This window comes from Nelumbo nucifera, chromosome 3 (genome assembly GCF_055504915.1).
Source record: "Nelumbo nucifera cultivar China Antique chromosome 3, China Antique-T2T, whole genome shotgun sequence".
NCBI classification, from domain to species: domain Eukaryota; kingdom Viridiplantae; phylum Streptophyta; class Magnoliopsida; order Proteales; family Nelumbonaceae; genus Nelumbo; species Nelumbo nucifera.
Window position 1 is genome coordinate 89079068 of NC_142651.1, and position 12941 is coordinate 89092008.

The window sequence follows — 12941 nt, forward strand, 5'->3', positions numbered from 1 at the left end:
TGGCCAATGAAAAACAAGCGTTTTTTACGGATGAATTTTGATTGGCGAATAAAAGTCAAGTCGTCTTTTTCCGTTAAAATATTCTCAAAGTCAACCATATATAGGAAACCTCTCTCTCACACAGACAGTCAAGTCTCCTCCGGTCTCTCTCTCTGTGCCAGGAAACACACTCCCTCTTACCCTCTTATATTGCTCGCAGTCACCATTTCATGCTCAAAGAGAATACAGGAAAAATGAAACCCATATCAAAGCTTCCTCGTTCATTAGCGTTTGCCTTTCTTCATATATGGATTTTCTTGTTCTATCTGGTCGATTTATCTGAAGCCCAACCAAAGACGGACCCGAATGAAGGTACCTATTGCATCTCTCTCTCTCTGGTTCGTGCAACAGACTTAAATCCTTTAACCTCACAATCTCACATTCATGTTGGGCTAGATTTAACCAAATGATCTTACTGTCTTGATGATTACTTATTTATTTGCGATTAGATCTCACCCATTTATGGGCTCTTCTATAAAGTTCAATCTTAGATCTGAATCATTTTAAGGTGTCTCGATCTTTTTTGACGCCCAGATGTCTTGATTAGATCTTAACCATTTTACTCTTTTTGGATGCTTTCTTATTTGAATATTAGGCTGTGTTTGGTTTCAATGCAAATAAATTTGCATTGATGTAAAATCATGGCAGTTAAATATATAAAATATCACTGCTTTCTTATTTGTCAATGTTCTATTTTATTTATTTTACTTTATTAATGAGTAAATGTTTCATATTTTTGGTAAATATCACTTAAATATTAGTAAATATATAAAATTATGCTAGAGTCATAATTAAATTAATCTATAGTTAATTTTTTAAGCCACAATTAAATTAATCTAAGCCTAAACTCAAGGTTTAAGACTTTGGATTAGACACGGATTGATCCTCATCTTGATCCAACCCACCAAAGTTGCACACACTATGACACTTGTAATTGGACTAAACCAAACTGAGTGCAACCTATACATGCATTATTTTTGGGCTTTTTTAACTACTTTTAGATAAGCACTTATTTGTATTTGCAAAATAAGCCTGAAATAAGTGTTTCTTTTAAAAACCAAACCGAGTGCTTATTGGATCATTTGTATTTGAAAAATAAGCCTGAAATAAGTTCTTATTGGATAAGCCCAAATTCTGGGCTTATTTTTAAGTTCTTATTTCCTTTCTGGCCTATCTTGGCCTGCCTATCATTTTAAAAAATACCTAATACTACCCCTATTTAAAATAAGTGCTTTTTCACCAAACACTCATAAGTGCTTATTAGAATAAGCAAATGTTTTTAAGCACTTATTTTTCGAATATGCACTTCCAAACTTGGCCTAATAGTTTTTAAGGTTGCTTGGATTAGCCCAACCCACACCTAAAGTGTAATAATATTTGTCTAGGCCTAGAACTACATAGAATTGCTTGTGCTAATTATAAAACTATGATTTTTTATAAATTAAAATTTTTATTTAAGTTTAATCTATTTAAAAAATATAACATTTTATATTTGTTAATGTAAAATTTGTTATCTAAATATTATATAATAATATTTACTATATATATATATTCTAGGTTGAGCTTAGGGGTTTCTTAGCTTCGGCCCAATTTTCTAGGGATCGTCATTGGACTTTGAAAGTTTAATACCCGGTTAGACTTTGAATCCAACTATTCTAGATTTGGATGTTAAAACTTGCATCTAATTAATAATTCGATTATATGTGGATTTAACCTCATCCAATTTGATTAAAATCCACGTCTAATAAAAAACTATATATACATAATAGATATTATGCATATGCATTTATATATATATATATATATATATATATTAAATGAAGGCTTTTAATCTATAACCCCTACCATTTAGACAAGTGGCATTTTCATTTTCTAGAAAGTTAGACACATGGCAATTTCTGAGAAATTATTGCTAAAGCTCACAACCCACTACCAGGCTACAACCCTCCCATCATTCAGACACATGGCCTTCTCATTTTTCTAGAAAGCTAGACATGTGCATTTTCTGAGAAGTTGTTGCTAAAGCTCACAACCAGCTACCACCATTTTCAATCGATTCCTAAAAAATGTAGAAAATGCAAAATTGGTTATTCATAACCACTTCTTCCTATATTCTATCAATCTCAGTTAATCATTAACCCTCTATGTATCGTAACAAAAGAAAACTATCCATATTCTACTAATTATTGAAAAACTATTTTTTGAAATAAATATTTCTTGAAATTTTAATAATTACTTAAGATATTAATAAATATAAATTTAACATTATATATATATATATATATATATATATTAAATGAAGGCTTTTAATCTATAACCCCTACCATTTAGACAAGTGGCCTTTTCATTTTCTAGAAAGTTAAACACATGGCAATTCTTGAGAAATTCTTGCTAAAGCTCACAACCCACTACCAGGCTACAACCCTCCCATCATTCAGACACATGGCCTTCTCATTTTTCTAGAAAGCTAGACATGTGGCATTTTCTGAGAAGTTGTTGCTAAAGCTCACAACCAGCTACCACCATTTTCAATCGATTCCTAAAAAATGCAGAAAATGCAAAATTGGTTATTCATAACCACTTCTGCCTACATTCTATCAATCTTAGTTAATCATTAACCCTCTATGTATCGTAACAAAAGAAAACTATTCATATTCTAATAATTATTGAAAAACTATTTTTTGAAATAAATATTTTCTTGAAATTTTAATAATTATTTAAAATATTAATAAATATAAATTTAACATTATTGATTTTCATACTTAGTACGGGGTCTAGACATTTCATAATTGTATATTGATGCAGATATAGCTGAAGTCCAATCTGTTTATATACCTACAACCCATATTATGTGTGAGCTTGGTGTAGATTTGGGCTACACCTAGCTCGAAAGAAAATAGTCGGGTTAGGCTAAGTTTTAAATGATTTATTACATTTTATCATTATTTTTAATTATCCTATCAATACTAATTTTTATTATTACTTAGTTTTTAATAGTTTCTAGATAAAATTTGCTAAAATTTAACATTTTTATTAACTTTAGTAATTTTTTATTAATTTTATATCCCTATTATTTGCATTATGTGTGAGCTTCGTGTAAATCTAAGCTAGACCTAGCTTAGAAGAAAATAGTTGCTTGAGCCCATAAATTTGTAGGTTTAATTAGGTTGGGCTAAGTTATAAATTATTATCCCTAAGTTGGAGTCTTATGATATTTCTAATTGGGTCTATTAGTTTTATTATTTTAATTAATTTTTATTTAGAATGCAAATGGTTTATTTTAATTATCCTTAAAATTTTAAATAGAATTAAACTATATTTTAGTTTTTTTAATTTATGAACTACTAATTTTTATTAATTTCTTAACTTTTATTAGTTGCTAGATAAAAACGTGCTAAAATTTAATATTATATATTACTATTATGACCATTATTATTCTATATTCTAAAGTTTTATTATTATTATTATTATTATTATTCATTTGAGTGATAAAACGGGTTCTACATTTTAAACTTTTATTAATTTTTATTTTATATCATTTTAATGGGTCCTCTATTTTATATAAGTCTTTTATATAGTATGTGCATTATGCAAAGTGTAGGTTTCAACTCACAAAAATTATTAATTAATTAATTAAAAATGCATTAATACAAAATTATCTAATAAAATAAAAGGAATAAACAAAACAAAATACAACATTAGAACACATGTTCTATGTGCAATAAATCAAATCCATGTTTAAATCATAATATTATTAAAACTATTAATGAATATTCTTTTGCATTTAAATTTCTTATTTCATTAGTCTTTATTAAGTTTGATTTTTAAGTGGGATTTATATGTTTTTAATTAGCATTTTAAGGAAATCAAAGATAAATGTATTTTAATTTTTACTAAGTAATGTTAATAGTTGATATTTTTAAAATGATATTTTATTTTTGTAGTATGTACACTATAGACAATAAAGGTCTTAAACTCATAAAAATTATTAATTTTAATAATTTTATTAATTAATTTAAAATATATTAATACAAATTTATCCAATAAAAATAAATAAAACAAAATACCACATGGGCTCCATGTGCACGCACCAACCTCACGATATGGGTTCTCAAGCAGTCGCTGATGATATTCTTCAATCTCCACAGTGTAGTTATACCCAGATTGTAGGCTTTAATGTCCACCCTGTCGTAGTTATACTAACCTGCAGGCTTTTATTATTAGAAAATTTGATTGTTTTTCTATAAGGAGGGAGAGAGAGAGAGAGAGAAAAGGATTGAAAGTATCACCACAGCCACAGGTTGAGTGTTCGGGACGAAGAACAGTGCCTTCCAAAATAATAGGAAAAAGTAGATGAAAATAAATCTTGTTTGATACATGTGAGAAAGCTTCACGTGTACAGGACAATTGTTGTACTGTCGTCTAATTGGAGGGTCTCGTTGGAAGCGGCAACACGCTGTGCACTAAAGGCAGCCAATTTTTTTCCGCATGCCTGTGCTCTCACTTGTGTTCGTACGGTTTTTAATTATGTTAGGAAACCTGAAATTGAGACCGCAATACACTTTCGATGTATTTTCTGATCTACCTTTTAGAGTGATGAGGTTGATGCTGGTGGTACAGTGAGCGCTTTAGACGCCATTTTGCGAAGATGGAGAATCTCACCCCAACCTTCCAACTCCACTTACCAATGGTATACGACTGGAGATCCCTGTAGTGGTGTTGCCCTCGCAAATAACGCTAGCATCATTGATGATGAAGCATTCAACGCGGGGATTATATGCGATTGCAATTACGACAATGGTTCTACTTGTCATATTATACGCCTGTACGTGTTCTCTCTCACACCGTCATTTTTATTGTTATATATGCAACCACTGCATTGGGAAAATGAAAAGAGAAATTCACATGTTGTTTGTTTTCCCAGCAAAGTAATGGAGATGGGGATGGATGGGGAAATTCCAAACGAGCTCCTCAACTTGACTTACCTCGTATATCTGTATGGTTTCTTCTTCTCCCTTCTACAAGTCGTTTTCAATTTTTATGTGGTTAAATTCTTCTTTCTTTTCTTTTCTTTGATGAGAATTTCATGTGCTTGAATTGAATTGAACTTTTTAAATATGCTCAAAATACCCTCTTAACATGAACCATCATGGATTGATTTTTTCTCTGCAAATCATATTCCATATTTTGAATAATGTAATTCAAGGAAGAGGTAGAAGTTCTATGTTCAATCTCTGCTTGCATGGAAAGGGACAGAGCGCTGCATTTCATTCTAGACTCTGGTTGCATTTGCCATTCTAGACTAAGATTAGTCCTTAAAATAGGGAATGCCAAATGCAGCCTAGGGGTGTTTTTGGCTATCATGGTGATTAACAATTTCTTCCTTTATTGTTATCATGGTTGTATAAGTGCGTGGCTTTAATGGTTGCCGATTGGCACAAAATTGTGATGTGGATGTCAATAAGATGAACAGTAAAGTCTAACACCAGGTTCTAGGGGTGTCAAAGAAGGAGTTCGATCCCCACCCACAAAGAGCCTTTATTATATTATGAATATTTACAAGTAAGTCCGTATGAGTTAAATGAATTTACAAGAAAGCCCTTATGGGCCAAAAGGATTACAAGAAAGCCCTCATATGGCTGATAGAGAAAAAATGAAGTAATAAAGGATACAATGCGGCAGGGGCTATAATATAGAATACATCAGAACTCTCCACACTCCCCCTCAAATTGATATGAAGTCATAAGCATCAGTTTGTCCACAAGAAATATATGTCTTGCCCTCGTCATGGACTTGGTAAAAATGTCAATAGTTTGCATATTTGAGGCCACATGAGGAAGAGAAATAGACCCAGCAAGAAACATGTTTCGAATAAAGTGACAATCCACCTCTATATGCTTAGTCCTCTCATGAGAAATGGGATTCAAGGCAATCTTGATAGCATTGGTGTTGTCAGCATAAAGAGGAATTAGAGTAGGAAGATGAACACCGAGATCATCAAAGAGGGGTTGCCAAACAATTTCACTATAGATAGATGACATAACTCTATACTTTGCTTTTGTAGAGGACTTAGAATTGCTGTTTCTTGCATTTCTAAGAAATAAGGGAATCACCCATGAAGACGCACCACCTTGTAGTAGAGTGTCTGGTGTCAAGATGACCTGCCCAATTCACATTAGCATAGGCCTGCAACTGAATAGGAGAGGAGGAAAAGAACAAGCCTGGATAACATGCCATGAATATATGGAATAATTTGATAAACAATAGTTAAATGGGACTGACAAAGGGCAGAAACAAATTGACTCACAACTTGAACCACATGGGAGATGTCAGGACGAGTCATAGTAAGATAAATGAGAGAACCCACAAGTTGTCGATAGAGTGTGGCATTAGGAAGTAATGGACCCTCTGTTTTAGATAACTTGACATTCAATTCCAAGGAAGTATCAACTTACATATCATCGATAAGATCAACCAACTTAATAAGATCAGATTCATACTTTTGTTGACAGATGAAATATCCTTCATCATTTTGTTGTACCTCAAGTCATAGGAAGTAGGTGATAGCACCCAAATCCTTCATATGAACTGAACTATGAAGTAGAGATTTAAGTTCTCTAATTCCTTTATCATCATCCCCTGTCAACAACATATCATCAACATATAGAAGGATGCTTGTGATGCCTTGAAATCTTCTACGAACAAATAGTGAATAGTCTGAAGAAATTTGGCTATAGCTAGCAACAACAATAACATCACGGATCTTTTCAAACTAGGCTCTAGGAGCCTATTTCAACCATAGAGAGACTTTTTAAATCTACAAACAAGAGAGAGATTGCTATTGTACCCTTGAGAAGGTTTCATATACATTGTCTCCTTGAGCTGGCCATGAAGAAAGGCATTCTTCACGTCTAGGTGATGGATAGAGTACAACTGATAGAGTCAGAAGAACATGAACTATAGTAATCTTAGCAACTGGGGCAAATGCCTCTTTATAATTAATACCATATTCTTGCATGTACCCCTAGGTAACAAGGCAAGCCTTATATTGGTCTAAGGAACCATTAGATTTCAATTTTATGGTGTAGACCCATTGACTCCCCATAGCAGAAACATCTAAGGGTTTAGGCACAAGATCCCAAGTGCCATTCTCATGTAATTCATTGACCTCTACATCCATAGCTGCTTTCCAATGAGGGTTGCTACCAACTTGTTGGTAGGCACGAGGAATATTTGTAGAGTATAAGATTATAGAAAATGAACTATGGTTTGAAGGAAAACCATAGTGGTCAGGAGGTTTAGAAATGTGAGTAGAATGACAAAGAGGAATAGAATCAAGAGGGGTATTTGAAAATTGAAACAAGAGGAGTATCACTTACAAGTACAATAGTGGAATGATCTGAACCGACAGGAAGGGGGGTCACAGGAATAGGGTCTAGTGCACGCAACTACTTGTGGGAGAAGATAAGAAGATCCTTCATAGCCATCGAAGAGGAAGTGTCCTATGAATCAAATTCATACAAGATAGAAACCGAAGGAGCATGTAATCTAGAACACTAGCAAAGAAAGAAATATGTTCAAGAAAAACAACATTATGAGATATACAAATATTTTAGACAAATGGATCATAGCATAGAAATCCCTTATGGTTAGGACTATAACCCACAAAGGCACACATAGTAGATTGAGCAGATAATTTGGAGTGCTCATGAGAAGGGAGATGCACAAAACATAGACAACCAAACACATGAAGAGAAGAAAAGTTTGGTGGACGACAAAACAACTTCTGTAAAGGAGAGACATTAGAAAGAATAGAAGGAATGTAGTTCATCAAGAACACAATTGTACTAGCTGCCTCCACCCAAAAGGAAGAGGGAGCATGCGATTCCTGTAATAAGGTCCTCACAACACTAAGGACATGTCCATTCTTATGCTCGGCCACTCCATTTTACTGGGGAGTATTTAGACAACTTTGTTGAACTTGTATCCCATTTGGTTTCAAATAAGATAGGAAGCCTCCATTAGTGTACTCTCCCCCTGAATCTGAGTGGAGGATATGTACACAAGATTGAAACCGAACTCATACCATGGTGTGAAATAATCGAAATGTTGGGGAGACTTCACATCTGTGCCGAAAAAAAATAAATAAATCCAGGCGTACCTAGTACAATCATCAATAAATAGTACAAAATACTTGTATCCCAACCAAGAAGTAATAGTAGAGGTCTAAACATCAGTATGTATAATTTCAAATGGAGAAGTAGCATGCTTAGACTTATGAGAAAAAGGCAAAGTATGGCCCTTACTCAAACAACAAGAAACACATGAAGTATCAAATGTTTGTAAAGAAGGAATTTATGCCATAAGCTCCAAACACTTTTTCTTTGACCAAAAAAGGAATTAGATGAGGAGCTAAAATAAGCAGATGACTTGGCTGTGAGAGGCTTCTTGAACTCCAATGCAAACATTGGCCCAGTCTACGTCCCTTCCCGAAACTTCGTAGAAGAAAAGTAATAATATGACCTTCATCAACAAGTCGTTCAGTTGAAATAAAATTTGTAGTGAGATCTGGGACAAGGAAGGTCTTGGTAAGGGAGAGGGAAGAGAAGGGAGAAAGCCCAAGGGACAATTCATTACTAGAAATGATGCCCAATTTTTCACAACAATATGTTCGTGATGGGTTTTAGAGGTGCTGTTTGAGAGTTTAGAATAGACTCTAGTGATATAATTAGTAGCTCCAGAATCAATAATTCAAATAGGAGATGAAGAAGAACAATACCTAGAAAACTCACCAGATAAGCTAATAGCAGAGAAAGCATAAGAGATAGAAAAAGATACCAGTTGCCGAATTTCCTCTTTATCCATAGAAGCAGATGATTCACCTTTAGCAGAAGAATCAGACTTAGTAGGGGTGATATCAGAAGTCTGGCTCTTAGTCACTTGGTAAGCATGATATTGATTCTTTTTTTCGAACACCTTTAGCTGGCCAAATAATATGACCATGTTGCTTACGATAAGTGCACACATTTTCGTTTTAACAAATAATATGACCATTCTGGAATAATATGACCATGTTGTTTACGATAAGTGCACACATTTTCATTTTTACAATGTGAAGCAATATGGCCAAACCCTTTACACTCATAGCATTGAACCTCGGAGGCATCCTTATTGGCTGCTTTCTTATTTCCATGGGCAATGAAAGCAGTATCAGCTCCAATATCAGCTCGCTTTCCATCAAGTCCTGCAATAGTCAAGAGTCTAGTCTCCTCCCTAAGGAGTTCACCCATCACCGACTATAGGTCTAGAAGAGTCCTTCTGCTCAACATACTAGACCTAATTATTTCATACTCATGTCTGAGTTTCATCAGAAACTGATTTACCTTTCACTTCTCAAAGTGCTTTTGAAATATTTGACACATTCAGTAGAATCTGAGGGGTCAATATGGACTAACTCCTATTCAACCTAAGTCCTGAAATCCAGAATGGTACTCTTGTTTTTTTCTGTCCCCCTGGCAATAAGCAAAAACCTCAGATTCAATTTGATATTGCCTTGAAATGTTTGATTGATAGTAAATCTTCTCCAAATATGCATAGATATAATACACAGTCCTCATTCTTCTCATAAGAACAACAATATGGGTTTCTATAGAACTCAGAATCCAAGAAATCAACTTTCCATTGTCAATATGGGTCTCTAAAAAGTTTACCAGTATTGAAGCCGAGCCCACAATTGGACAAATAATGACTGATCTTCAAGCAAAAGGGATCTGAGATCTTCCAACGCACTAAGAAGAAGAGTCCCACAACATAAGAAGGATTTCTTAGGAACCAAGTCCAACTAGCAAAGTATTCAAAGTTAATAGTCCAAGAAAGAGAGATTGCAGTCCTACCAATTCAAAGAAGGGATCAAAACCTTACTAAAACAGATTGGGATCTTTTACCAAACCAAATAGTATCAAGAGTAGGTCAGGGCGACACCAACTCAAGAGTTTCAAGATGAACCAAGGAGCCAGTCAAGAGAAATCGAAGAAACCGTACCTGGTGGGCATCCTTTTCCAGGAGAAATACCAGAAGAACTCAAAACCCATTCCAAACTGATTCGCACCAGACCAGGCAAGGAGATATCAGTACAGCTCATCACACCAAATCCAAAGCTTTATGCAGGCTTGATGCTTCAAACAAGAGAACCAAAGAAAACCCTAAAGCTGTTGGCATAGAAGTCCAGAACAGAACAGAGTATGATGTTGACTGATCAAAACACTCCAAAGAAACTTCAAACCAGATCTGGGAACTCGAGAGTAACCTTCAAGTCTTGAGTAGAAATCAGATACTGAGAGCTGGTACAGAGAACCTGCTCTGATTACCACGTCAATAAGATGAACAGTAGATAGTCTAACACCAGGTTCCAGGGGTGTCAAAGAATGAATTCGACCCTCACCCAAAAAGAGCCTTTATTATATTTTGAATATTTACAAGTAAGCCTGTATGTGCTTAAGGGTTATACAAGAAAGCCTTTATGGACCAAAAGGATTGCAAGATACAATACAGCAGGTGCTATAATATTAGAATACATCAATGCTCTCCACAATGGACTCTGCAGAATAATGCTATACAATCTTAAATCCACACATTTAAATGAAGTGTTAACATGTAATAAAGAAACTTTTCTACTAATGCTTCTGTTGCTGATAAAAAAGAACTTTATTACTAATGATTCTGTTGCTGATAAAAAAAGAACTTTACTACTAATTCTAATAAGTGTAATTAATCTTTTTGCAGGAAGTTAGATAAAAATTACTTAACAGGTCCCCTGCCAGCATTTCTTGCCAGATTAACTAAATTGAAAATATTGTAAGTAAAACTTCTTCCTGAAAACTTGTTATTTATCAGTATTCAAGAGTTGCATAACCTTGTTATTTACTAGTATTCCTCCTTTGAAAGTTTACTCTTATTAATTTTTAAATATGTAAAGGAAAAATCAAAATTTAATCCAATTAACCAGAATTATGAGAGATGTTGATGCACCGCAATCATGTTTGGTAAAGAATTTTTAAATACTACATGTAAGTGGTAAAGAATTTGGGAGCACCCACGTTGAGACATGTGACTGAATTGAACACTTTTTCTGAGAAAACAAAATGGTAATATAAAAAATGGCCATAATATATATTTTGTTAGGGCAGACTTTAAGATTAAGGTAACAAGTCCAATTCCAACATTCCCCATCTTGAGGCTTCATTAGGTCAAGGCCTCATTTTAGGATCTTTAGTTACCTTGGGCACTTGGATAGATATTGGATAGCCCAAGGACCTAAGTGTTGACTTCAAATTGCAGGGATCAAGATATAAATCCAAAGAAACTTTTATATAGATAGATAGATAGATATAGTATGTATATACATATATATGTATATATACATGTATATGTTAGGAACTGCCTAACTCAAGGACTTTTTGAGGAAGCCTGCCTCCTGAATGAGAGAGAGAAAGAAGAAAGAAAAAGAGAGAGAGAGAGAGATTGTATTCCCAAAATCAATAATTCCTCTTCTGGCTTCCTTTCCTTATTTATACACTTCTGTTACAATTTTGTTATATCAGCCTCTCCACTTGTCCAGTTTGTTATTTAGTTTGTTCTAGTGCTTGGCTGTCAGTTACATTACTTAAAGGCTGACGTGGCCTTTTCTTGTACACTTGTATTCCCTTTATTTGTGTCTCAACAGTCCCTCCTCCCTTGAAAGCGACCTTGCCCTCAAGGTCAAGATGTGGAAATCTATTCTATAAGTCCAAGTAAGGTTCCCAAGTTGCATCCTCAAGTGGGAGACCTGACCATACCACCAATGCCTCTGGTTCGATGTGATTCCCTTTGCATATCCACCTGAAATCTGTTATCTGGGTGGGCTCAGTTTGAACTTGGCCATCTTCTGAGAATGATGGGAGGGTGGTTGTTGTTATTGCTCCTGTTTTTGGCCATTTCTTTATAGAGATATATGGAATACAGGGTGCAATTTTGATGTTGCTGGAAGGTCCAGCCTGTATGCCACAGACCCAATGCGTTCCACAATCCGAAATGGACCGAAGTACCTTGGGCTCAGTTTGTTCCACCTGTGGCCTGCTACTGAAACTTGCTTGTATGGTTGTAGTTTAAGGAAGACTTGATCCCCAATCTGGTGTTGGACCGGCCTATGCTTTCTATTGTAAGAGTCTGCCATCCATTGTTGGGCTCGATGGAGGTGGGATTTGAGATCGTGTAACACCCTATCTCACTGGAGGAGTTGGTCTTTCACTGCTGCTACTACTGTAGACCCTTTCTCATATGGGAGTAGGGGAGGTGGGTCCCGTCCATATAGAGCTCGGAAGGGAGTCATTCCTGCTGCACTGTGATATGTGGTATTGTACCACCATTCTGCCCAATGAAGCCACTTGAGCCACTAACGTGGCCTATCCCCTGCATAGCACCTTAGATAGGTTTCCAAACTCCGGTTGACCACTTCAATTTGCCCATCTGTTTAGGATGGTAGCTGGTAGATTTGAAGAGTTTCACTCCCTGTAGTCGAAAAAATTCTGCCCAGAAATGACTCATAAAAATTGGGTCTCGGTCTGAGACAATAGAGTTAGGGGTACCATGCAGTCGTGCCACCTCCTTAGTAAAAATCTCAACCACCATTAAAGCTGTAAAGGGGTGGGAAAGAGGGAGAAAATGGCAGTATTTGGTGAATCTATCAACCACTACAAGAATGACGGACTTGCCATAGGAAAGGGGAAGCCTCGTTATGAAGTCCATGGATATATCCGCCCACACTTGTGTAGGATTTGGGAGTGGTTGTAGCAATCTTGCTGGAGACTGGGTATCAGCCTTATTTTTTTGGCAAATGACGCATTTGACTATGAATTTTTGGACCG

General features: G+C 35.1%; 1 protein-coding gene across 7 annotated transcripts in view; it reads left to right on the plus strand.

Annotated features, from left to right (window-relative positions):
* Positions 1–136: 136 nt before the first annotated feature.
* Positions 137–12941, plus strand: part of LOC104587679 (putative LRR receptor-like serine/threonine-protein kinase At1g56140) — a 138654-nt gene continuing 125849 nt past the window's right edge. For 6 of the 7 annotated variants that reach the window (XR_016084426.1, XR_016084427.1, XM_010245378.3 and 3 more), the window contains exons 1-4: positions 137–351; positions 4660–4864; positions 4964–5035; positions 10822–10893. Coding sequence is in view for 5 of the 7 variants with exons in the window: in XM_010245378.3 (XP_010243680.1) it covers positions 210–351; positions 4660–4864; positions 4964–5035; positions 10822–10893 (491 nt within the window). In the remaining 2 variants the exon portion in view is untranslated. The remainder of the gene's footprint in view (positions 352–4659; positions 4865–4963; positions 5036–10821; positions 10894–12941) is intronic. The other variant, XM_088901961.1, reaches the window with a different exon arrangement.